The 25391-nt window shown below is 39.4% G+C and overlaps 1 protein-coding gene across 5 annotated transcripts in view; it reads left to right on the forward strand.

Annotated features, from left to right (window-relative positions):
- Positions 1-25391, forward strand: part of adgrl2b.1 (adhesion G protein-coupled receptor L2b, tandem duplicate 1) — a 143353-nt gene that overhangs the window by 31174 nt on the left and 86788 nt on the right. For all 5 annotated transcript variants that reach the window (XM_079614083.1, XM_079614081.1, XM_079614082.1 and 2 more), the window contains exons 3-5: positions 1512-1725; positions 4397-4506; positions 8994-9794. In XM_079614083.1, coding sequence (XP_079470209.1) covers positions 1512-1725; positions 4397-4506; positions 8994-9794 — 1125 coding nt within the window. The remainder of the gene's footprint in view (positions 1-1511; positions 1726-4396; positions 4507-8993; positions 9795-25391) is intronic.

Genomic DNA, 25391 nt, shown 5'->3' on the forward strand with positions numbered 1-25391 from the left:
TTGTTAGATGCTGTTTATACAGAGTGAGCAATACTATTGGCTGCTCAGTGTATTGTAGCATTTTATAATAAACCGTATACAATAACAATATTCAGTGTAAATGACAATATTTATTCAAATCATAAACGGATGCTTCCTTATTGGGATATTACTTCTCCCTGTCCCCAAAAAACTTTATTCCTACTATTAAATACCTGTTAAGAACTTCATTTCAACTCTATTTCTTAACTTTTATTAGAAATAAACTCTTCTCTGAGCCGATATGCGGTGGGAAAGGGAGAAGAACGGCCTTTTCAACCACACAGGATCATTATTATTTTATTATTTCTGCTCTATGCGACATTATATAAATATCTCAAATATGTGATGCCAACAGAAAACACCCCTTTATATTTTGGTCAGTAATAAACTCTTCCTCCCACACTTCACAACTTTCCTGCATCTTCCTGAAGTATGACCAACCATATGGCCATAACCAGAACTCCTACATTCACATATATATTTATATCATAAAGTATGATGGCCTTTTGAGAAGATGAAAAAAACCCAAAAAAAAAAACATGTAATTTTTATACTGGTAAATGCACGGATGTTGTTCTGGATTTCTCTGTTCTGGTTGACATGTTGTCCGCTGGACTAGAAGACAGATGCTGAGCCATATTCTTCATATGGGACTCATATGACGCAATTGAACAATATGGTTGGGACAGTAGCGGTAGACGTAATACATGCTGAAAGTGCAGTTTGTCATCTTAGGCTAGTTATTACTCGCTGCTAGTAAACGGCTGGCAGATCAGATATCAGAGTAAGTGGACTTGTGGTTACAATGGGAAGCCATTTGCTATTTATATTACAGCTGAGAAATATCTAGAAGCTACTTAGGAATATATAGTACTTAACATAATACTTTGTGGTTAAATTAATGAAAAAAAAATACTATAGCATTAGTAAAAACATCTTCTATTTGGTAGATTTGAATGTATTTATAGAAGATGCCATTTTATACCTAAACTAACTAACTGGGGTAAAACTCACTGAGATTACTTCTGTACAAGACCCGGCTGCAAAGGACGACACACACATTGAAATCGCTGGTGTTTCTGACGTCACACACTACCTTGTAACCAATCAGATCAACGTGTGATCGTCAACCAGTGGATCTCTGAGTGAGTGAGTAAGTGAGTGGAGGCGGGGCTCATTTGCATATTCATAGAACCGCGCATACTAAATGAGGCAAGGGTGTCGAGTTACATTCAAGATATTTTAAGACATGAAGATTTTTTTTTCAAGGAACATTTTTTTAAATATGTAATTTTGGTGATCAAAGATGAGTTTAAGGGATAATATTATTGACTACAGGGGGACTTTAATATTAAAAGGATATAAAGAGAAAAATAATTTACAAAGTGGAAAGCATGATTTGCAAGTGTGTCACTTTCCGAATGGGTTCGTTCATTTCATCCATTGTTTTTGGGCCAGCTAACCTGCAATGTCCCTGTGCGTCCCCTCAGGCTTCAGTCGTGCAGCGCTGCCCTTCGGTCTGGTGCGGAGAGAGCTGTCCTGCGAGGGATACCCCATCGACCTGCGCTGCCCCGGGAGTGATGTCATCATGATCGAGACCGCCAACTACGGCCGCACCGACAACAAGATATGCGACGCCGACACGTTCCAGATGGAAAACATCAACTGCTACCTCCCGGATGCCTATAAAATCGTGTCTCAAAGGTAGAGTTTATGTTAATGTGGGTTTGATTCCCTCCTTTCCTATTGGGTTGTAGATGGGGAAGTTTGCTCAAAGTTGTGAATAAAACTAGATTATTGAAGTATGTTTTACAATAATTTGAAATGGCATGTTTCATTCAATGTGTTATTCGCTGTTTATTTTAAATTATTTGTGGAATTTATACTAGCAATTTCTGAGTGAAAATTGTAAATCCTACATACAATGTTATTGAATGAAGTTTCAGCACGCAAACTCAAGTTCGTTTGTTATTATTATATTATATTTCACATTATTATAAATAATTAATCATATAAATATAATTATTTATTATATACATATTCATATTATAATTTTTTTTACAGTAATAAAGTAGCATATGGACTTATTTTATTTAGATTTTATTTAGATTTTTAATCATTTTTATTATTGTATTATAATTTAAGTGCTCAAAGAAATGCCATCAAATGTGCGATTTCTTGTTTCCCTTTCCAGTACGACAGAGAGAATAAAGAAGATAGACACTGTTTTAAAGTAGACAAAGATAGTCAAAGGTCTGCCTTCATAATGTTTTTTTTTTATTAATTATTTATTTATTATTTATATTATGATTTTTCACAGCAATACAGTAGCATATGTGCCTATTTTATTTAAATGTTTAATAGTTTTTATTATTATATTATATCATATGATTCCATGTAAACACATAAATAACATGTAAGGCTAACACTGTCAGTGACATGAACAGAAGAGAACTAAAGCGTTAATCACAATAGTTTGTAAGACAATCGTCAGCATGAATCGCATGATTGTGACCAGCCTAACCATATAACCGTAAGATTACAACGGTATATTCTAAATGCGTTCTCCGCCACTTTGACATTTCGATTTTCCCCCAAACTCAAAAGAACTGCAGTTTCTGTGACTGTGCAAAGCATGTGAATAAGGTCATTCAGATTATTATTATTGGTTGTGTGTAACAGTTTGCTGTTATATTCTTCACACTTTTGTATCACTCTGCCGTGGAGAGATCAGGGTTTAGAGAGAGAATAACAAGAAACAACACACCACAATGTTTTGTTTTTGAGGCTGAAAATGCAGCGTCCACCTAGTTACAGTCAGCATGAAGCAGAAGTTGCAATAGTCTTTTCTTCTCTGTTGTGCCGTATTATCCGAGTGAAGCGCTTCAGGAACCAGAACAAATGTCATCAGAGAAGAGAAGAGAAGAGAAGAGATGGATCCACCATTTTCCCTTTTTGGGTGAACTGTCCCTTTAAATGTGACATATTATGCCCCTTTTCACAAGATGTAATATAAATCTATGATGTCCCCAGAATTAACCCCCAGATTATTTATTATAGCTTGTCAAATTTGCCCCTTTTTGGTTGTGAACAAAAACGCAAAGTTTTTATGTGTGTCCCTTTAAATGCAAATGAGCTTTAGCTCCGCCTCTGTTCAGAAGAGGGCGGAGCCTTTACACAAGCTTCAGAAACTCCGGCAATAACAAAACTCATCCAGAATCCCATAATAACCAGTAGCGAGTGCAGCCTTCAGATGTGTCCCCGCTGGTTAACTCCGCGACTGAATTAGTGAGATGGCCAGGGTCACAGATAAACCCCTGACAGTGGCGGTTTCATATGGACATGTGTTCCTCTCTGCTGATTGGTTGATGCGATCTCACCGTGACCTATGAACGGCATCACAGAGAAGGATATTGGTGAGTTGTATTCAGTGCTGGGGGATTATTTTCTGTGTTATATTCCCTGTCAGGATAGCCTGCAGTCGGCTCTGAGATAGAGTTAATGAAATTTCTTGTTTCCTTAATTATTATTTTCCCCGGTTTGCCCGAGGCCAAGCTGTGTCTGCTGGTTAACATCTAGGATGTGTAATAATGTCGAGTTGTGGAACGTGATGCAAGGAAGGTGCAATTAACAAAAATAATATAAGATGTCTTTATGCCGAGGCCATTATTCATGAGCTTAATGGACACACAACGAACATAAGGGTTTGGAGACGGTCATGTAGGGTCAGAGGTGTCTAATGTTGAACTCTTGAGGCAGTTCAAAAACATCTTGGCGAATTGGCGGCTAATTCATATGAATTTGTGCCGTTTGTATATTTTAGTTAATCTGTTAACGCCCCAGTGCTGGTTAGGTTGAGGAGTGAACATTCCTGCTTATTTTATCTAAAACAAAATTACGTTTTCATACTAATCACATTATGCAAATTTATATGAAATAGCCACCTCATAAAACAATTAAGTTTTCTCATGGGATCGGGTTGGTTGTGTTTGAGTTCTGGGGCGTCTCTTCAAACTTGATTCGAATATTGATTTACTCTATTTGTTAAAGAAGCATGTTGTGTCAATATTGGTCTTTTTATATTTAACATTGGCAGAATATTGCAGGAATATTGCACCCTGTCTAAACTCTCTGGACTGTGCATTGATTGATTACCACCAATTCAAACCCAATCTTTCTATATCACAGTAAACAGAATGACTGACTTAATTCATCACCACAAAAAAGCCTTGAAGTTTAGCACTTAAATCAGAAGTAATCATGATAACTCTTCAGTTAATGTTTTCTTTTAATAGCATAATGTACCGTAGTAAACTGACAGAGAGCATGGTGAAGGTGTGTCTGGTGATTCCTCTCATTAATGCTCGTTTCGCAGGTGCAACAATCGGACTCAGTGTGTCGTGGTCACCGGCTCGGACGTGTTCCCTGACCCATGTCCCGGGACGTACAAGTATCTTGAGGTCCAGTATGAATGTGTGCCATACAGTAAGTTCTCTTCATACACATTCTCTGACATACTGCACGTGACACCAAATGACAATGCAAGTTTATCTCGTTTATTTTACTGTACATTGTTTGCAAAGTAATGCTAGAACAGTAAAACAAGACATTATGTAATCTGGTGTGCCATTGAAGAAGTTTTTGAACAGATTTTTACACTAAATCCACATGGGAGTGTTTGGATGGTGGATCATGGCACCGCACACATGCATATACCGTTCTTCAAGTAGTTCTTACTATCCTAGATTACTATCGTATCCGAACACCAGTGCTCTGTTTCAAATCACAGTGAGCTGCCTACATAGGAGACCTCATGAGTGATTCCCAGCTCTATTAACGGTCACATGATCACCTAATAATCAGCACAGAGATACACACCAATATTATGTGAGAAACTCTGTACTGTTGAGAGTGCAGATGAATACACACTACATGTAGTCTTTATAAATGGCGTCTTCCTAGATCTTGAATAACTCTTTAGTGTAGCACAATCTGGGATTGCCTTATTGGTGAACGAACATGAATCTGTGCCGTATATCTGGACCACAATATGGCATGTTAGGAGCGCAACTATAGCCATGTTTCAATCCAACTGTTTTTAGGTGCATTTTGGGATAAAAACGCTGGATTGTAATGCAAAAATACAAAAAATGCACATAAAAAACGCATGTGCTAACTTGAGATGGATAATTTTTTTAATCTGATAATATATGCGCATAAACTACGATGGAGACATGTTTATCCAATAAATCCCTCGATGTGCAACTAAAACCTCAGGTGACTTTGCCTCAGCAGAGGCTGTGATTGGATAACTGGACTAACCAGTGGACCAATGGCATCGCCTCTAATGTTGGTTTGGTGTTTCTGAAACGCCGGAGCCGAAGTGTGTGTTCAGAATGATTTGGTGTAATTCCCTCCAGAAGCGTCTCACGACGCGACGACACACACTCGTTTATGATGGAGGAGGAAAGAGACAGATTACAGAAACTTACAGTTTATTAATGATATTTTACACCAATTTCACGATTTTGTTCTCTTGAACACATGGGATGGAAACGATGCCATACTCCCATTTCTGCGCATAAGATAAATCCACAGTGTTGGATGGAAACGCAGCTGTGCGTGTGCACTAGGAAGCTCATTAGGATTTGGAGCGGAGCCGATGTCTGTTTCAGCGTTTAGCTTCGTGCCATTGTTTCTCCATCAGTGTTAAATGCAGACGTGTTTACTCTGTGTTTAATATCTTCAGCTCACCTTTTGGATTTCTAGTTCTCCGTCCAGATCTGCAGCTGTTAAAACCGTTCTCTTCTGTCATCTCTTCTACAGATGCTTTGTTTCTTATGTTTGTCTCTCTATTGTAAGCCTTTAGGTTTTCAGATGTTGTTTCAGGACCATATCCATGTCACAAAGAACATGTCTTCTGAAAGTCATGGCAGTTACGTCTTACTTTGTAGGTTTAAGGCTAAATGTAGCCCTTCCCCACTTTGAGGAGGTTCATTTTACTTTTATTCATTGAGGATGCATTAAGTTGATCGAAAGTGACTGTAAATACATTTATAATGTAAAAACAGAATTACAAAATAAATGCTGTTATTTTAACTTTCTATAAATCAAAGTATCCTGAACTGCTCAACTGTTTTCAACATTGATAATAATCAGAAATATTTCTTGAGCATCAAATCCTCATATTAGAGTGATTTGTGAAGGATCATGTGACACTGAAGACTGGAGTAATGATGCTGAAAATTCAGCTTTGATCACAGGAATAAATTACACTTTACTATATATTCACATAGATAACAGCTGTTTAAATTAATTTAAATATTAAAATATTACCATAAAATTAAATATCAAATAAATGCAGCCTCGGTGAGCATGATACTTCTTTCAAAAGCATAAAAAAAATTTCTGACCCCAAACGTTATTTCACTTTACTGGACAAAGGTTGCAAAGAACTTTTTTAAAACAAAATTGAATGATACCTTTAAAACCAAGCAGACGACTGCTGGCAATCCAACCTCTTTCTTTTTCACAATTCTATGACACTTTTTTTGTGTAATTCACTTAAATTGTCCAAAAATGAATTTGAATTCATATTGAATTATTATATACTCATGTATATTAATATAGCTTGCATGTTACATTCTGACTTGCCTATAAATGTATTATTATTTGTCTTTGTGCCAATGTATGAATCATGTCAAAACATTAATGAAGTTGTTCAGTTGTAATATCTAATCAAAGATAAACTTCTAATTTTACATCTCTTTTTAATGTTTGAAAGAAAATGTTGTGTGTTTTTCTTCTCTTTATCTTTCAGTTGTTCTTTCTCGAGCTCTCTAACCACTCTAATAGCTTCTCTCTTTGTGTTTAGGTGTCCTCTGATAGCAACATGATTAATTACACCTTATTCTCAGTAACACAGGTGTAACACCAAAAGCGTTTTCCCCTGAACAGTCTTATTTCTGCATGTGCTGTATACATTTTCCCATTGGATGGTCTCTTCTTTGACGTAAATGTATTGGCCTGTATATGTAAATGTACGATTTTTTTTTTTGGGGGGGGCTCTAATCTTTTCTCTCCCTTGACGCTCTTTCCATTCTCTTGTTTTTCCACGGCTCAAAATAGAAGTGGAGCAAAAAGGTAAATGACTGCTCTGGCTCTCAGTCCTCAGCTCCTTGTTTTGTGTTGTATGGTTTCGAACCCTCCACACTGCTCCCTCCCCCCCACCCCATCGCCTACATGATATCAAGATGGACAAGATCTATCTAACCCAAGCCCAGAAAATGTTTGGTCGGAGGTTAAAATGCAATCAACATTTACTGACGTAGATATCCTCTGTGGTCTAGATTCTATAGTATCATGTGTGTTTGTTAGCCCATAAAATACTAGCCCAGTTTAATGTGTCGAGCCAACTATAGGTAAGCTGTGAGTAGCCGCATTTCCATTACAGATTTGCGAAAACTTTTGCAATATTTTCTAAATGTCGATAAAAAAACGATTGCGAAATGACGCCGTTTCCATTAGCCGATATTATGCGACTAAAACATTTTTTTTTTCTCTCGCAATGAGTCATTTAAAAAATCATGGCGACCGATGTTGGTAGGTTTACGTATATGCCAGCAACTATACATTGATTTTAACCGAAGGAGACGTAGGCGTGTTATTCAAGCAGTAATGGCAAGGAAAGCCCCAAATACGAGTGAGCGGCTCATATGAGGAGTTTCTGGGTGTTTCTCCCTCATTTCTGCTTCAAGCTCTTGATAAACTGTGGCATTTCTTTGTTGTTTAGAATCCAGTATTCCCGTAATTCTTTGTCTTTTATGAGTTTAATAAAGAACTCTTGTCTTGTCTTCTGTCCGAAATATTCCTTTTTCGAATTTCCTGAAAAACCAGCTCATGCGAACATAAGGAGCTTTTGCGAAATCGACGTGTTTCCATTGGGAACGTATTTACAATTTCAATTTGTGCAATTTGAAGGGTAATGGAAATGTGACTGCTGTTGATTCCCTGCAAAGTGTAAACACTTCTGGGCCATCAACACATCTCTCTCTGTGTTTGAGTGTCCCGACTAACACAACATTGACTTAACCAGTGGTGAGATTGAGGTGGGACTGTTTTGTTTTTAGGACAGGGAAAACCAGTTTTGAAAACCAGTTTGGAAACACATTTTTGCCAGTCTAGTCAGTGCCACTAGAAGCACAAAATAAGCTTTCTGACATTCAATGTACAATGAACTCTGGCTTAATGTTATTTGGCTTTTTCCTACAATGGCACCTCTGGCCACATGATATTGCTGGGAGAGAGAGGCCAATTATCTGTAGCCATCTGCATGTGATATGCTGTTCACCACAGACTTTACATTTCTAACTGGTTCAACGCCCAGAGACGGGTGCGTTTGGCCTATTCGTTCCTCAGTGACGAGACACTTCCCGTTTGGCTGTCACTCTATCTGTCCTGAACAGCATTGTCATCCTGTCCCCTTGACCTTTGTGTCCTTTCCTCTCGCCTCTCATGTGTCGTCGGTTCTTTCCTCAGACATAATCCTCCATCTATGTATGCTTACTTTCAAAGGTATGGCTTTTGCGACAAATACGACAATCCCGCCCCCATACCGTTGACGTAAAAGAATCATAGCTATATTCGAGAATGATTTTTATCTGTCCATTAGCACTGTTTCTCTCATCTTTTTCATTTACAGGACTTTTTCCCCCTTTGTCTGCTCCTCTCAGTTAAACTTGTTTGCGAACAATCTCAAGAAGCAAGGCCACCTCAAACAGTTGCTCTCACTTAACCTCTCGTTTTCTTTCGACTATGCACACAACACCAGATATGACACTGTTAAAAATGATATTGTGGTACATTAGCCTCAGAAACTCTTACACATACATTGGACCCAAAGAATACATAGAAGATCATTGCTGGTTTTCATTTTCTAACTCTAGCTCTTGCCTCTTGACCTTTTCCCCCAGTTTTTATTTGCCCTGGGACTCTGAAAGCAGTAGGAGATCCGACCTTTGTGTTTGAGGCTGAACAGCAGTCTGGAGCTTGGTGTAAAGACCCTCTGCAGGCGGGGGACAAGATCTACTTCATGCCCTGGACGCCGTACCGCACCGACACTCTCATAGAGTACGCCTCGTTCGACGACTTGAGGAGTGGCCGACAGACGACTACCTACAAGCTCCCGCACCGCGTTGACGGGACCGGCTTTGTGGCCTATGATGGGGCCATCTTCTTCAACAAGGAGCGCACTCGAAATATCGTCAAGTTTGACTTGCGCACGCGGATAAAGAGCGGGGAGGCTATAGTCGCCAACGCCAACTACCACGACACCTCACCGTATCGCTGGGGCGGGAAAACGGACATCGACTTGGCGGTTGACGAACGGGGACTGTGGGTTATCTATGCCACCGAGCAGAATAACGGGCGTATCGTTCTCAGCCAACTCAATCCCTATACTCTACGCTTTGAGGCCACATGGGAGACCGTCTACGACAAACGATCGGCCTCCAACGCCTTCATGGTGTGTGGCGTTCTGCACGTTGTGCGGTCCACCTATGAGGAGAATGAAAGCGAGGCCAGTAAGAGCCAAATTGACTACGTGTACAACACCAAACTGGGGCAAGGGGAGTATATCAACATCCTCTTTCCTAACCAGTATCAGTACATCGCAGCTGTGGATTACAACCCGAGGGATAACCAGATATACGTGTGGAATAACTTTTACATTCTGCGATACGATCTGGAGTTTGGGCCCCCTGATCCAGGAGAAGGTAAGACACATTATTGTCTCTGTTTGGTTTTGTGTAGCGGTTGAATTCGTGTCTGCAGAGCATAGGCTTGCTACGGATGATTTACTTTTAATTTTGAGTACTGTAGTGAGACGAGTGTGTGATGGAGGAGAGACCCCTGGAGAGAGTCTTCTAGAGCAAAATTGCTCAAGTGCAGTGGATTATTTAATCATTGTCATGTGTGATAGTCACAGTGACTGCTTGTAAAGGCCAATTATCATAGTGAGGCAAGCAGGGCGTTCAATGACTTGACTCAAGTGGCTGATGAGACTTTGCAGGCCAATTACCTCACCCATAAACTCCTGGGAATTGAAGGGGGAAATTCACAATTGCCCTGTTTTGCAAAAGTGTGTCATATCTGAGAGGGCTAGTGATTGACCCTACTAAGTTTAAAATTGTCTCAACTTGTTGTTCCCATAGAACATTGATTATTTTCCTAGAGAATAGGATTTTCAATGAATTTAGACAGTCTCAATATCATTTGGTGTGTGGTAAAGGAAAATATATAGCTTGTGCTTGAAAAGATTATTTTATTTACAGGACTTTTATTTTGCCGGCTCTGGGAATGGCAGTGCCTGAGCACACAGCACTTCTATTCTCCGTCTTCATTAGTTATGGTCTCTGTTTAACAGTCTTGTCTGATATGTTAATAGATAGAACTGTTAAACAAAGAACGTAAACTGTCTACGAAAAAGTATTATAGCATTTTCTTTTATTAGTAACAGAAAGGCGAACACTATTAATACTTCAGCAAATATGCATATTTAAACAAATCTTTGAATATTTAATAAACATTTAATTTCACAAACCTTGCAGACTTAGTCGAATCCAGCTGTCAGATATTCTGAAGTGTGCATTCGTGCATGATCGGTCGGTCCGTGTGAACTGAATACGGACAGGAGAGTTCAGCTTCTCTGGAGATACACATGATCGACAAACTTTATGACTATATTCAGTTGCCCACACTATGTCATTTTCATTGTGCTGTAGGAAAAATTATCGTTACCTTGTGGAAAAATATGATTCCCAGTGCGCACAAACTTAACCAGATTACTGCATTTCATTCGTTTAAAAAAAAAATCTTTATTTGTGAAAAATACTGTAATATGATTACAGAGTAAAGAAGTCATTCCTATTTAGATATTTATTTTTGACAGGAACATACAAGATTATAATTTATATGTAGCGCATTTATTCTAAGTGATATGTAGCCTAAGACTCTTGCTCTCTTTGTGTGTGTGCGAGAAACACAGCTAAGTGACGGTGAGTCGGTTGCCCTCACACTAGTGTAGGGTGCATCACATACACTGAGCATCCATTGAGATGAATTGCAATAGTGGGCTTTAAAGACAGAGAGCAAAACTCTCAAGCGTGTCATGAGTGTTCAAGACGGGTGAAGAATTTGTAAGCCGCGCTATATTGGTCCAATGGGGGTTTCCAATAGCACGGGGAAGGTTTCTAGCGCGTTCCGTCTTTCCAGCATCTCAAAGTAATTTGGGTTAAATGCAATACATTTCTCATATGTATTTACTCGTTATTTCATCTGACTCCATAAATGAAAGGTTTTGATAATATCTATGCATCACTAAAAGTGAGCGAATGTTTGATTATTACTTTTAGACTATTAAATGAACAAGGTCAAAATCAGTTTGAATAATCAAATGTAACAATTTATTAAATCAGGTATCAGGTCAATTGTATAATCAATTCAAAGATAATCAATATAAAACATGAATAAAAAGAAGAGATGCGAAACCAACCTGATGCAAATACATGAGGCTGTAAGTCTCGGTCACTCCCAGCCATCACGGGCCAGTCTGTATACAGAAAGCGCCTCGATCCCTCCACTGCATTCTATTAAATAGCCAAAACCTCTTTCACATGTTAACAATGGGAATTTACATTCAGAGTTGACACCTTTTGGGGGTAGGAGACCATTTGCTTAGAGACAACCTTACTTTGTGTGCCAGTTTCTCTAAACTTCTCAAAACCTGATTTCTTTTTGTTTAAACTAGTTGTAAATGAGACATTTGTACCACTCACTCTGAGACATTAAAAATGATACTAAACATAATAATCATTCACATTAAACCACATATATATTCTTGTGTGAGTCTTTAGGCGTAAGAGGGAATGAGACTGTATGGGGGAGGTCAGATGTTAATTTCCAGCAAGGTCCTTTGTTTTAGACCAGTCTATCTCTCCAACCAGTTTCTCCAGCCTTACAAAGGCAAGACAAAAATTACTTGTCAAACTTATACTTAGCTCTAACTCGAACACTGGCGTGTGAAATCTTACAGTTTTGCCTAGCATGAATAATTTTTTGCATATGCGAGTGATTTACTCTAAATGTATAGGGTTGTAAAAAGGATTAGTTCACTTCAGAATTAAAATTTCATGATAATTAACTCTCCCCCACGTCATCAAGATATTCATGTATTTTTCTTCACTGGAAAAGAAATGCAGGTTTGTGAGGAACACACTCCAGGATGTTCTCCATATAGTGACTTCAATGGTCCAGCGGGTCGAAGGTCCAGATGTGAGTTTCACTGCAGCTTCAAAGTAAACATTTTATAAACAAAACAAACATTTATATACTTTTAACCACAAATAGCCTACTCGTCTTACACTAGCTGTGATGCGCAACACATTGCGTAATCACGTTGAAAGGTCGTAAATCTTATTAATCAAAGTTAGATTTTAAATCAAGTGATTCTCATTCACTTTGGACCTGTCATGATTTAATGCATGCATGATAAAAACCACGTCTTCAGCCAGTTTTGAACAAATCAGGTGAATGATTCAATGACTCACTAACATGGACATGATTTGCAGTTTTATTATTTTATAATGTTCCCTGAGGTTCATTCGTGCCTTCTCCGAGCTGCAGTAAACGGTGTCTGTACGCCTGAACTCCACTTCAAATGCAGCTTCTGATCACCTCTGCAGTGCAAAGATGGCTTTTACTGATACCGATTTAATTTGATTAACAACCCTAAAGTGTCTTGTTATTCTAACTGAATCGGAAAGATGGCAAGTTAATAAAACAGCCTTTTATAAGTAAAAATACTGTGTGTCCTTGAAAATATAAGTGTCCTTGAAAATCATTTTAAGGGGTCAAAAATTCCTTCTTAATGGAAATGTTAATTTCTGCCACCACTGTGGTTATAAACCCAGAGCTTAAACTACAACATCTGCTCTGTTGATGAAAAATGATTAGAAAATGCTATTCACAGTAGCAGCTTTACACCAGTGAGCTTGTGCTGAACATGCACAAAACACTTGTTTATCGCCTTCAAACCTTTAATTAATATAATGTTAGACGTGTAGTTTTTCACCACATAATGGCTTAACATTGAGCAATTAGCTTAGTTTTTATCTCAGCTCTCAGTATTGATTGCAACAAAATATTTGTCTTAGAAAATGTAATGGAGCATGTAGTGTCTCTAGCGAGAACAGAATAAAATGAGTGGCTTGCATTAATCTTCACTGTGAATGTGATAAAGCCCCACGGCAATACCTGCCGGAAAGCATCTGTAGAGTTTCCAGCATCCAGACCTGGTGACGTGAGATGCATCTATGGCAGCGATTAAATCTCATCACCAGACTTTATGAGCTATGTATTACGCCTCGACTGTGAGCGGGGGAATTACATGCTAGCACAATCTCCAGCCTTTAAAAGAGTAGCAGGGACGCTGTTGTGCTCTTGAACCGCTGTAACAACACCCTGAAACGCTGCGGTGTTAAACGGTGCTGTTGTAATCCTCCTTTTCAATTCTCGTAACTCCATTAGGATATAAAACGCATCTGGTTTATAAGGGAATTGGTGTGCTTGGAAAAGCGTGCCGTGTGGCTTATTTGAGTGTTTGTCAAACTTGCCCATATAAACTCAAGAACGAATAGGTTTCTGTTTCTCTTAGATAGATGGGTAGATAGAAAGAAAGAAAGAAAACATATTTTAATTTCACACAAATTAGTAAAATGATCTCTTAAAATGATCTATATCAGTGTTTCTATATTGTTAAGTTGTCTTAAACATGCACAGCGTCTGTTCACACAACATTAGTTGGGTTAGGCTAAATGAAGAACAATTGGACCTTAATTTAACTAATTTGACATTAGGCTTTACCTTTTAATCTTCTGTGTCTTTATATCATTATAGCAATTTACTAAATCTGTGTATTTATGATTCATTTGGAGGGGAATATGGTGTTTTGGTTTGAATCTTGCTCCAGCAGCCTATGACTTTATGCATGTGTGTTTTACTACAATGTCCAAACTAATTTTTTAAGCCAGCTTCACTTTAAACCGTGATTTTAAATAAATACAGGTGAAATATCTGCTGAAGATGCCTTTGGTGGTACTAATGGGTTGGAAACAGTATTGAGGATTTTTCACCCCAGGTCCTGCTAGATTCCAGTTGGCGTCCATTCCTGCAAAAATACTCATTTTTCCCCACTGCCTCCCATTTATTTTTTTTTCACTCCCATTCATTTTTTCATGAAAAGTTTAGTTGTTGTCTCGTTCCAGCCTGCATAACCCAGCTTTACCTGTGGTTACCACGATCTACAATTGTATGATAGTATGGAAGACCAATGGTTAATTTACTAAGAGTAGAGTCCTAACTCAGTCAGTCAGAATATTACAAATCTACCCTATAAAAAAGAGGTTATTAATATTTACAGATGTTACTGTTTTTGTAAATTAAAATAAATGTACATTTCATGCCATCTCAAGCTACTGTCAAATGTGCATTTCCAAGAGACAAAACATATAATATTATTCATCATTAATATTATTATTATTATTTATTTTTTGCTACCAAATCAGGTGCTGGTGCCTCCATGTGTAAAACTCTCAAATGTTAGTCTGGAGCCCTGTTACATTGTAATTTGATGCTAAATTTGAGCATCGCTTCATTAACTGTAAGCATAAACCAAAAAATACTCATACCTCAAAGCATTATAGAGAAAAGAGAGCGAGTCACAGGGAACCAAATTAATTTTCTCATTGATGACTCTTTCTTCAAAGTGAAGCTACTAAGAGCCAGTAATAAAATGCATACCTAAATCCTGACACTTCAACTTCTCATTTTGACACTTTAAAGCCATTGTCAGGGATGCACAGTGATTATTCAGTCTTTGTTCAACAAGGTAAAAAGACGGATCAGAGGAAGCAATTATTGCTAGGAGTTTTCCGAGGTAATGCAGGGCATGAAGGAGAACGTTTAAAGAGGACCTATTCTGCTTTTGTCCTTGTTCATCTTTCTTTTTAGTGTGTAATGTTGCAGTTTAATCATGAAAAGCTCTGCAAACTAAAGGAGCGGGGCCTGGTTGAGTTAGTTAGTAGTGTGTTAAACTCGCGGTTATGGTAAGGGGCTGGACATTTCCCAAACACACTCGAAGCGCTCGACCAATCACAACACACTGCTCCAGCCGACCAATCAGAGCACAGTGTGCTTTTCAGAAGGAGGGGCTTCATAGAGACAGGAAGTAAACAGAGCGTTACTGACAGACTGGGAAGAGAGGAGCCGCAACAATGGAGAATATGGGGCATGAAAAGCTATTGTAGTAGAGCCCAAAAACCCCAAAAAGCAAGAGTTTGAAAAGGGGCACAATAGGTCTTCCTTAATGTTCCTTAGAACTGCAATTTGTCAGAGTGTAAAAGATGCAAAATGAATAGTTCTTCTTGGCACAAAGAACCATCCGAACCATTGAATTGGCAGTTGTATTATTTATAGTCATAAAATATAATTAACTAGCACATTTTGGTGCATATAAATCCAGCTTCGGAGCCAATAAGAGACTAAACTGTGGCTTTGCAGGGCTGGTGTCCTCTGAGAATATCTCACAAGAGTGCCTCTGTGCTTTTTGAGTTTCAACAACACACACTTCGTGTTGAATCGAGGCATTCGCAGAGAAAAGCAAGCAGGAAAAAAGAGAGTATTGTTCTGTGTTTTCTCTCCGCCTCCTCACTGTTTGCCTCGGTTTTTCATTCTCCTGCTTCCCATACGGAGTGTGTTCCTGGAGGCAGTGTCAGTTCTGAAGTTAATAAGCCACATTTCCACTCTCTTTGGTCTTTAGCACACATACATCAGAGTTTCTGAACAGAGTCACCAATCCGTCTGGTTTTTATGTGCCTGTGGCTATTCACAGGAACACACCAGTCAAACCTGGAAATGCTGTCGTATGGTAATGGAGCGTTTGACACCTGTTAGACTCTGTGTCTGTGGTGATTAGTGGAAATGGAAAGCCCATGTGGGGTCTAAGACTTTAAACCTTTAAAGATTCTGCGAAACAGGTGTTCCTCTTTACACGTCCACTGGAAGCGGCTTCAGGAAGCACTGCATGCTTCAGTTGCTGCAGTTTGTTTGGTTTGTACTGCACTTCTTACAATACACTTTGTTTTTACAGAAAATCATGATGTTACACACACACACACGCACACACATATATATTTAATGTGTATAATGCCTTAATTGTCCACATTTATCAGTTTTTCATATTCTACATATGCTGACGACATAAACAATCAGGCAGTTGAGATTTGTTATAGCATGCAGGTCTTTGATGATTGGAGTAAAATTTGCTTTGTATTTGTTTGTAAAATTTACTAGCAATTTCTGGGTGAAATTTTTTTCAAACTACTTTTTCCCCCATTGTAGTTCATGATACTAGAAATATCTTTAAGGCTTCAAACTGGTTTGATGTCATTTATAACTAAATCTGGAGTTTGAAGCCGCTTGCCAAAGTTTCCACTTTCTGGCTGGTAAACACCTTTGTACTACCATTGGTCCATGGAGATGATGTAATAGGTGGGCGTGGCTCAGAGGCTCCGCCTTTCTTGGCATGGAAATAATCCCCTCTGGGTCATTTCTTCTCTTCAGTCCGTCGAGGTCAGATGTCTGCGAATAAAAACATGAACACACTGTAGAGCTGCTTTAAAGTAGAAAATGAATTAATGAATGAATGAGGCATTTATAGCACTTTTCATGTACTACTGTACACCCAAAGCACTTTACAGTCATGTCGAGGTCTCTCCTCAACCACCTCCAGTGTGAACATCCTCTGGGATGATGCGACAGCAGCCACAGTACAACGCCGCCAGTGCGCTCACACACACACACACACACACACACACACCAGCTATAGTGGAGAGAGGAGAGAGAGTGATAGAGCCAATTCAGTGGACGGGGATTATTAGGAGGCCATGATTGGTAAAGGCCAATGGGTGGAATGTGGCCAGGACACCGGGGATTTTTAATGACCACAGAGAGTCAGGACCTCGGTTTAACGTCTCATCCGAAGGACGGCGCTCTTTGACCGTATAGTGTCCCCATCCCTATACTGGGGCGTTAGGACCCACACACACCACAGGGTGAGCGCCCCCTGCTGGCCTCACTAACACCTCTTCCGTGTGTAAAATGTAGTTGTAATTGTAATTGAAAGTGACACTGACACTGTTTATCATGTTTAATACTGTAGCAAACAAGAACTTGGCCTTGAATATATTGGGGTCTTTAGTCCTGTAGTGTTCAAGCAAAAAGTGACTGAGGCAAGGAATGATACGTTTGATGTTGGATAATGGACAAAAAACACACAGACCAGGCAACACCAGTTCTCTCCTGGATAAACAGACAAAATAATTAATACTTTACCGCATTTATTGAACTGTAAGATTAAAATGGGTAAATGCCTTTAAAGTCCAGTTAGGATTAAACGGTGAAGTCCAGGCAGATGTACTCGTGTCCACCGGGAAGCAGTGCGGGTCGTTCTCTACCGTTGAAAGCTGATGGGATGCAGATGTTGATGCACTGAATGTCTCTCGCCGGTTGCTTGCCACTGGCCATGATCTGTAGTCTTTAAACATCAGTATTGCTTTTGCTCATACTTAGGATTAGGGATTTGAACAAAGCACAAAGTGGGTAACTGTAGTCCCCCCCTATGATTGTATCCCTTAAAACTCATCTCTGATCACCAAAATTACACATTTTAACGTTTTCCCCCTGAAAAAAATGCTCTTCATGCCTTAAAATAGCTTGAATGTAACTCGACACCCTTGCGTAATTTAAAGCCCCTTTCACGCAGAGATTCCGGAAAACACATGGATAAAGTGTCCCGGGATCGTTTGATTTTGGTTCATTCACACTGCCAGTGATTTTCCGGAATCTGTGAGTGCGTTCACACACATCCCATAAAGATCCCGTAAAGACACGTGACATCAGGATGTGATAACTCCTGTCAGATGTCAGTTCTGCTGATTACTGAAGACGAGTCCATACTCCCCAGTAGCACCACTGGGTTTGCAGAGTGGCTCATTCCCCATAGGCTGTAGAAAGGCACGATGGCACGTGCATCCTCACTACGACACACACACCCCTTACGGCATTGGTCCTGGCTTTTGTTCACACAGGCCGCGTTCTGGGACTGATCCCGGCAATGTTATGTCCCCATCACGGCATCGATCCTGGGACGTGTTTGCGTTCACACAGAAGGCACTCTAGCAATTTTTACGGCAATTTCCCGGGATCAACTCGCTGTGTGAAATGGGCTTTAGTATGCGTGGTTCTATGAATATGCAAATTAGCCCCGCCTCCACTCACTCACTCACTCAGAGATCCACTGGTTGACGATCACACGTTGATCTGATTGGTTACAAGGTAGTTTGTGACGTCAGAAACACCAGCGATTTCACACCGTGTTTTTGAGACTGTCTTTGGTTCACTGCAGTTTTAAATACTCACCAATGCTGTCGACTTACGAATTTACACATGGTTCGTCTTAAAGCAGATTAAAAACACAACATATAAACAACATTAAAAGCTGGATTTACACCACAGGGGGACTTTAACTAACTGAAAAATAGTATTCAGTTTAATAACACATGGAAAGAGACTGGACGTACAAATTTATGATTTAATAGTTTCTTAACTATTCCTATTCCTTTGATTGTTTGTTCCGGTATGGACTAGACCCCCATACCCCGGTCTGAAGTGTCTTCGCTCAGATGACCTGATAGAGCCCTCATCCGTCTCAGTCTCACGTTACGGCTAGAGATGTCAGGGAAGTTGACTCTCAGTCAACAATGGAAACAGATATTCAGTCATTTAATCAATAGTCGAGCTGAAACCCTACTGATGGATTTCCCCTTGGGGATTTTTAGGAGCTGCATAGACTATAAAATAGCAGTCTAAGAGAGACGTTTGAAGAAACTGTGTAAGTGTGAAATGTCTTTGAAATGGGACAAAAAAAAAACTAAAATTCAAAGCTGTGTTTACACCTATGTGCATGTTGATACAATGGCCACTAGTAAAATCAATTCTCCATTATTATCTTTTGTCAACTTGCCTTTATGCCTCACAACTGTGTTAGACCTCCCCCTGGTTTCACAAGCAAGGCTTAAAGGGTTAGTTCAGCCAAACATATTAATTAGCCCATCATTTACTCGCCTCCAAGCCATCCTAGGTGTGTATGACATTCTTCTTTCAGACAAATACAATCAGAGTTATATTTTAAAAGTCCTGGCTCTTAGATTTTGAGGCCCAAAAAAGTGATTATAGTTAATAAAGCTGTAAATATGAATGAAGATGCATGGCTTTGCTTCAGAAGGCCTTGATTTACTCCTTATGGATTACTTTTATGATGTATGGATGCACTTTTTTGGGCTTCAAAATCTCCGGTACCATTCACTGGCATTAAAAAGCTGGGAAGAGCCAGGATATTTACCGGTAATATAACTCTGATTGTATTCGTCTGAAAGAAGAAAGTCATATACACCTAGGATGACTTGAGGGTGAGTAAATCATGGGATCATTTTAATTTTTGGGTGAACTATCCTTTTAAACCTAGTCCCAGACTAGAAAATGCATGTTTGAGCTGTTTAGTGCCATTATTTTGTCTCGAGATGCACACCAGTCATGATTTTCTAAGGCATGTAAAAGCCACTTAAATGCCCTAATTGAACTAAAGCCTAATCTTTGGCTTAATCTTAAAAGGCTTAATTTAAACCCTGATTGTGAAACCAGGCCATTGAGATAGACATCTTGGAAGCACCAAGAAGAATTGGCATTTATAATGTGTTGCTCCCAGACTGCACAGACACATGCTGATCCTATGTTGTGTTGTTGTGACGCAGCCAGCGTGAAATAAACCCTCCTCCAAATGACCGCCACCAGAAAACACAAACAAATCCTGCTTGTTGCCTGAATAAAAATGAGAAAAACAAATTGACACTGTTTTGCCAGTGTTTCTTCTTCTCTGTGTTAGTCTGTGAAGGCTCCAGAGCAGTAACAAGCACAAGCCAACGTCAATGATGTGACAGATTTGTTTAGCAGTCTTACCACTTTTCCTCTTGAAATCCCAATTCCTCAGCAGAGCATTCAGGATTGCTCTTACTCTGGGTGTTATTGTTAATCGCTGAGTGGTCTCGTCTTCGGTGGGCTACGTGTCCTGGCGCTCTGCGGAGGATGATTTCAGTGACACTGACTGAAATGACAGCTAATTGAGGCTACTTTTCCTGAAAGCTCTGATGGACAATGCTCTGCGATTCCTCCGGTGAAATTGCCTGGCATAATAAAAAGAAAATTGTAGAGGCACGAGCCAGGAGATGTCAAAATGAAGCAACGAAGCAGACTCCAGCCATTGACGAGCAGTTTACCTCTATTTATTTTCTCTCACTCGTTCGCTCTTTGTTTTCCATTTCACCAAAAAAACATTTAAGTGGACACAAGGTGAACGCAGTTGCCACGAGGTTCAAGAATTGATCTAGCATAGTTTCAATGGCATTTTGCTTTCCATCTCCGTATGATGCCTGTTAAAGTAGTGTTTACAAGCCTTGTGTACCGGGTTAACTGTGGTAACTGCTGTTTTTCTGCTTTTCATAAGCGCCAGATAACGGATGTGCATTTTCATTCAGCCCTTCTGCTGTTTTTGTACAGACCGATTATATATAGGCTAACATAGGCTATGTAATCCTTTTTTTAGGCTGAAATGTGTGAAACTTTTTTTTTTTTTTCAAATCTTGTATTCTTTGAACTGTAAAGTTGTTTAAATCATAGTTTTTACAGACATTTTACCGTTTAAAATGCACTGTAAAAAAAAATTATGGTAAATTTATGGTTAAAAAAAAAAAGCAGCTGTGGTTGCCGGAAACTTACCGTAAAAAATACGATAGCAACAGTTTAGGTTTTACAGATTTAACTTTAATTTACAGTAAAATACTGTATTTCATTAACTTATATAACGTTGAATAACCAACTAATATCTGTTTTGTACCTTTGTACACTGACAACCACCAATCACAGTGGTGATGAGTCACATGATGATTCAAAGCCTATCTCAAACAGCTGAGAAGCTCAATTCACACAAACACTAAACACCATCATGGTAACATGATATCAAAAAAATGCAATAAACATTAATTTAACAACATTAAATGTAACATAAAACATAAATGTACATAACTGGTTGGAAAAACTAAGAAAATACATCAAATGTTAAATGTCACGTAGAGAATTCTGGGAAAGTTTTTTCACTGTAAATTATACAAATTGTTCTTTTTCACTTACAAAAACTGTACATTTATCATACATTAAATGTACGTTTCGATCTATTACAGTCATTCGCCGTATATAGTACGGAAACTTCCTGTTAACCAACTAACTGTTCTTCATCGTAGCATTTTTTTTACCGTTAAAATCACTATCATTTGTTTTTACCGAGTGTTGTTTCAAAAGAATGTTGGGACCTAAACAACATGTATTTCTATTCTAATATCAGAATTATCCGAAACAATGTCTACCTCTGATTGCAAGAAATCCCCCATCACCTTCTTTTCCCGGTCCGGAGGTTTTCAGGTGTGAGAGAAGCTGACGGGATCAGTTTGACCAACGATAAACCCTTCAGATATAGCAAGCTTTCTGTCCTAATTTCAAGCCTGTATTTGTTATAATGTTGATGATTATGGCTTATAGCTTATGAAAACCTTTTCACAATATTCTAATTTTGAATTTGGGGTTTTCATAAGCTGTAAGCCATAATCATCAAAAGTATAACAAATACAGGCTTGAAATATCTCACTTTGCATGTAATGAGTCCATATAACATATTAGTTTCACCTTTTAAGTTGGATTACTGAAATTACGAGGTCCTATTGCACGATATTCAAATTTTTCGAGTTTCGTGTGTGTGTGTGTGTAAGCTGTGACGTAGTGAATCTGGTTTATTTATTTATTTTTGCCTATTAGAAGTTCTGAATGGCCGGTAACTTAAAAATGTTGCCTAGTAGCCAAATTGGCCGGTGAGTGAAAAAGTTAATCTCTAACCCTGGTGACTGGTATTGGTATCAGCTACTGGTTTGGTAAGTCAGTGGTTACAGAAACACACACTGGGCTGTCGTCCAAACCACCAATCTGGAACTATTCTGGATTCGTTTCTGCCGCTAACTAAATCAATTAATTGTGATCCAGATCTTCCCTGAGTGTGCAAAAATACCCAAGCAAGAGGTGGACTCATGACCGCCACAACATAGTGTGTCCTGCTTGTGGAGAAACGAGACAATATTGGCTTTGGAGTAAGAAGACGACAGCTTAATTAAACCGGTTCACGGTCAATTAATTAGTTTAATGTGTTGACGGTTCACTCACAGTCCTCCACTGAAGGGCTGAACACATAATATCCCTTCTGGACAGCACTGCAGATTGGAAATAAAGCGTCCAGTGAAAACATCATGTCTAAGACCGCATTCTGTTTCTGGCGGACATTAAAGCATTCGTTTCTACGTGTGTGTCTTTAGAGAGGAAGATTTACACCAAACATGGACCGCATCTACAACAAAACCGAGGAAATAAAGTCAAAATCTTCCATGGGTGTAACGTCAGGGGGCATTCACACACTCGCTGACCACCACTGTAGGAGTCTCTGTGCTGTTGCTTCCAGAGTTCTGTGATGTAGATTATGCCTGTCTGGATATATATGAGAAAGAAAAGATAAAGAAGAGCATGATTTATCATGCAGATTTCTGACACTACTGCATGCAATTCGACTAAAATGAGATTATCCCAAAATACCTTCATTTTTGAAAGAATTTTCTGATTTTAAGATGAAAATTCTGTCATTAATCACTCTCATGTCGTTCAATACCCATAATTCTTTCGTTCATCTTTGAAACACAAGATATTTTCTAAATAAATCTGAGAGATCTCTACCCTGGAAATCCAGAGTTCTCGCGAGAGCACAAGTTGAATTTGCTCAGTGCATCACTCTGGCGTTGAGTTATGATGCTCATAACATTAACCCGTTTGCACCAATCACATGGGGTTATCTGATGTAGGCGGGCCAGAGGCGAGCTGAAAGAAGACGACAGCGTTGTGACGTAGAAGTCATTAGTAAACATTGCGAGATGGCTATGGATGAACAGCTGTTTGAAACGGCTTTGGCCGCTACAGCGAGCGAGTTAGACGTGGCTTTTTCTCTAAAAGAGGAACAGAAGACGGCGCTCGAATCGTTCCTTTGCAAGAAGGACGTGTTCGCGGTTTTGCCGACCGGATACGGCAAGAGTCTAATCTACCAGTTAGCTCCGCTGGTAGCTAAGCGTTTGTGATTGGTCGTAGTGTTATCCAATTGCGTGCAGTGAGATTTTCAAACGCATGCTTGCTGCTGCCCCTGGAGTTGGGCGATTTTCATTACTCAATGCCAGACCCTTAATCTTTCGGATTTGGGTCTGGATTTCCAGGCTAAGAGATTTCGGTCCCACCGATGAAAGTCTATTCCCCCAAAATAAATCCATATGCATCGAGCGGAGAGACACAATCACTTCATATGATGAAGAGATTTAATTTAGGCTTTTATTCCCATATAAACGTGTTAGCGAACATGCAGAGCACTCAAATATGGTAAACAGAAGCTCAATCGTGTTTTCCTTGAGGAACTTCCTTGACCTCAGATTTCATTAAAAATATTTTCACTTGTGTTCCAAAGATTAATAAAAGTTTTAGTGAGTGATAATTGGTGACAGAATTTTACTTTTTGGGTGAACTGACCCCTAAACTCAAATATTAAACAGCTTCTCTTTCATTGTAAGTTCATAATTGTACACACATTGAAGAAAGAGTTGACTTTGTTTTATGCAGACAGCAACAAATGCCAACATGTCGAGCAAACTCGACCCATTGATGAAGTGGAAGTCGGTCTCAGACGGTCGGAGAAACGTGTTCACATGTCCTGCGTGATCACAGAACCGTATCGTCGTATTACTGTGATGCAGAGTTACGGTTGGGTTTCCTTGAGTTGCAGTGCAGAGAAAGAAGATGAAATGGTTAAAACCCTCATTGTCCTCTTGACGTATAATCTGGTCCCACGTCCACATTTAAGGGTCATAAAAAGGGAATCTGATGCATGTGTTTTTCTGCTTTGCCATCGTAAAAGATGTGAATGTGTCTTTCAACATTCCTCCGCTGTAACTCGGCGCTTCTCAAGCTTTTGTTTCTCCAAGGCCCCGCTCCTCTCCGAATCAATACTGCAAAATATGATTCTTTTGAAACAAAATATGATAAGATAGATTTAAACCTTCAGTATTCTTATTTGAAAACATGCTTTGCAAAAATGTCATTGCAGGCATTCTTTACAACATAAAACTCCTCATGTATAGTGAGCTCAAGTCAACATGCCGTACCGAAGAACTGAATATAGCTCCTGTTACGCAGCCATTCAGAGTTATCAAACGCCAAATACAAGTGACAAATAAAAACAAAAAAACTAACTCTAATATGAACTGATCATGCAGAAATGCAATGTTGAAGCGATCAGTGAGCCGAGAGCACACACACACACACGCACACACACACACACGCATCAGTAATAACTCCTGCATGTCACAGTAACCGTCATCACAGTCGTCATCCACAAAGCTTCATTAGTGGCGCTGGTTTCCTTCATCCAGCTGAGAGTTGTGGTTTGTGTGTCCGGTGTTCATGAAGTGTTTGTGTGTCTGGTGTTCATGAAGTGTTTGTGTGTCCGGTGTTCATGAAGTGTTTGTGTGTCCGGTGTTCATGAAGTGTTTGTGTGTCCGGTGTTCATGAAGTGTTTGTGTGTCTGGTGTTCATGAAGTGTTTGTGTGTCTGGTGTTCATGAAGTGTTTGTGTGTCCGGTGTTCATGAAGCGTTTGCGTGTCCGGTGTTCATGAAGTGTTTGTGTGTCCGGTGTTCATGAAGTGTTTGTGTGTCTGGTGTTCATGAAGTGTTTGTGTGTCCGGTGTTCATGAAGTGTTTGTGTGTCCGGTGTTCATGAAGTGTTTGTGTGTCTGGTGTTCATGAAGTGTTTGTGTGTCCGGTGTTCATGAAGTGTTTGTGTGTCCGGTGTTCATGAAGTGTTTGTGTGTCTGGTGTTCATGAAGTATTTGTGTGTCCGGTGTTCATGAAGTGTTTGTGTGTCCGGTGGTCATGAAGTGTTTGTGTGTCCGGTGTTCATGAAGTGTTTGTGTGTCTGGTGTTCATGAAGTGTTTGTGTGTCTGGTGTTCATGAAGTGTTTGTGTGTCCGGTGGTCATGAAGTGTTTGTGTGTCTGGTGTTCATGAAGTGTTTGT

This window comes from Phoxinus phoxinus (genome assembly GCF_949152265.1).
Source record: "Phoxinus phoxinus genome assembly, chromosome: 5".
Classification (NCBI taxonomy): Eukaryota; Metazoa; Chordata; class Actinopteri; order Cypriniformes; family Leuciscidae; genus Phoxinus; species Phoxinus phoxinus.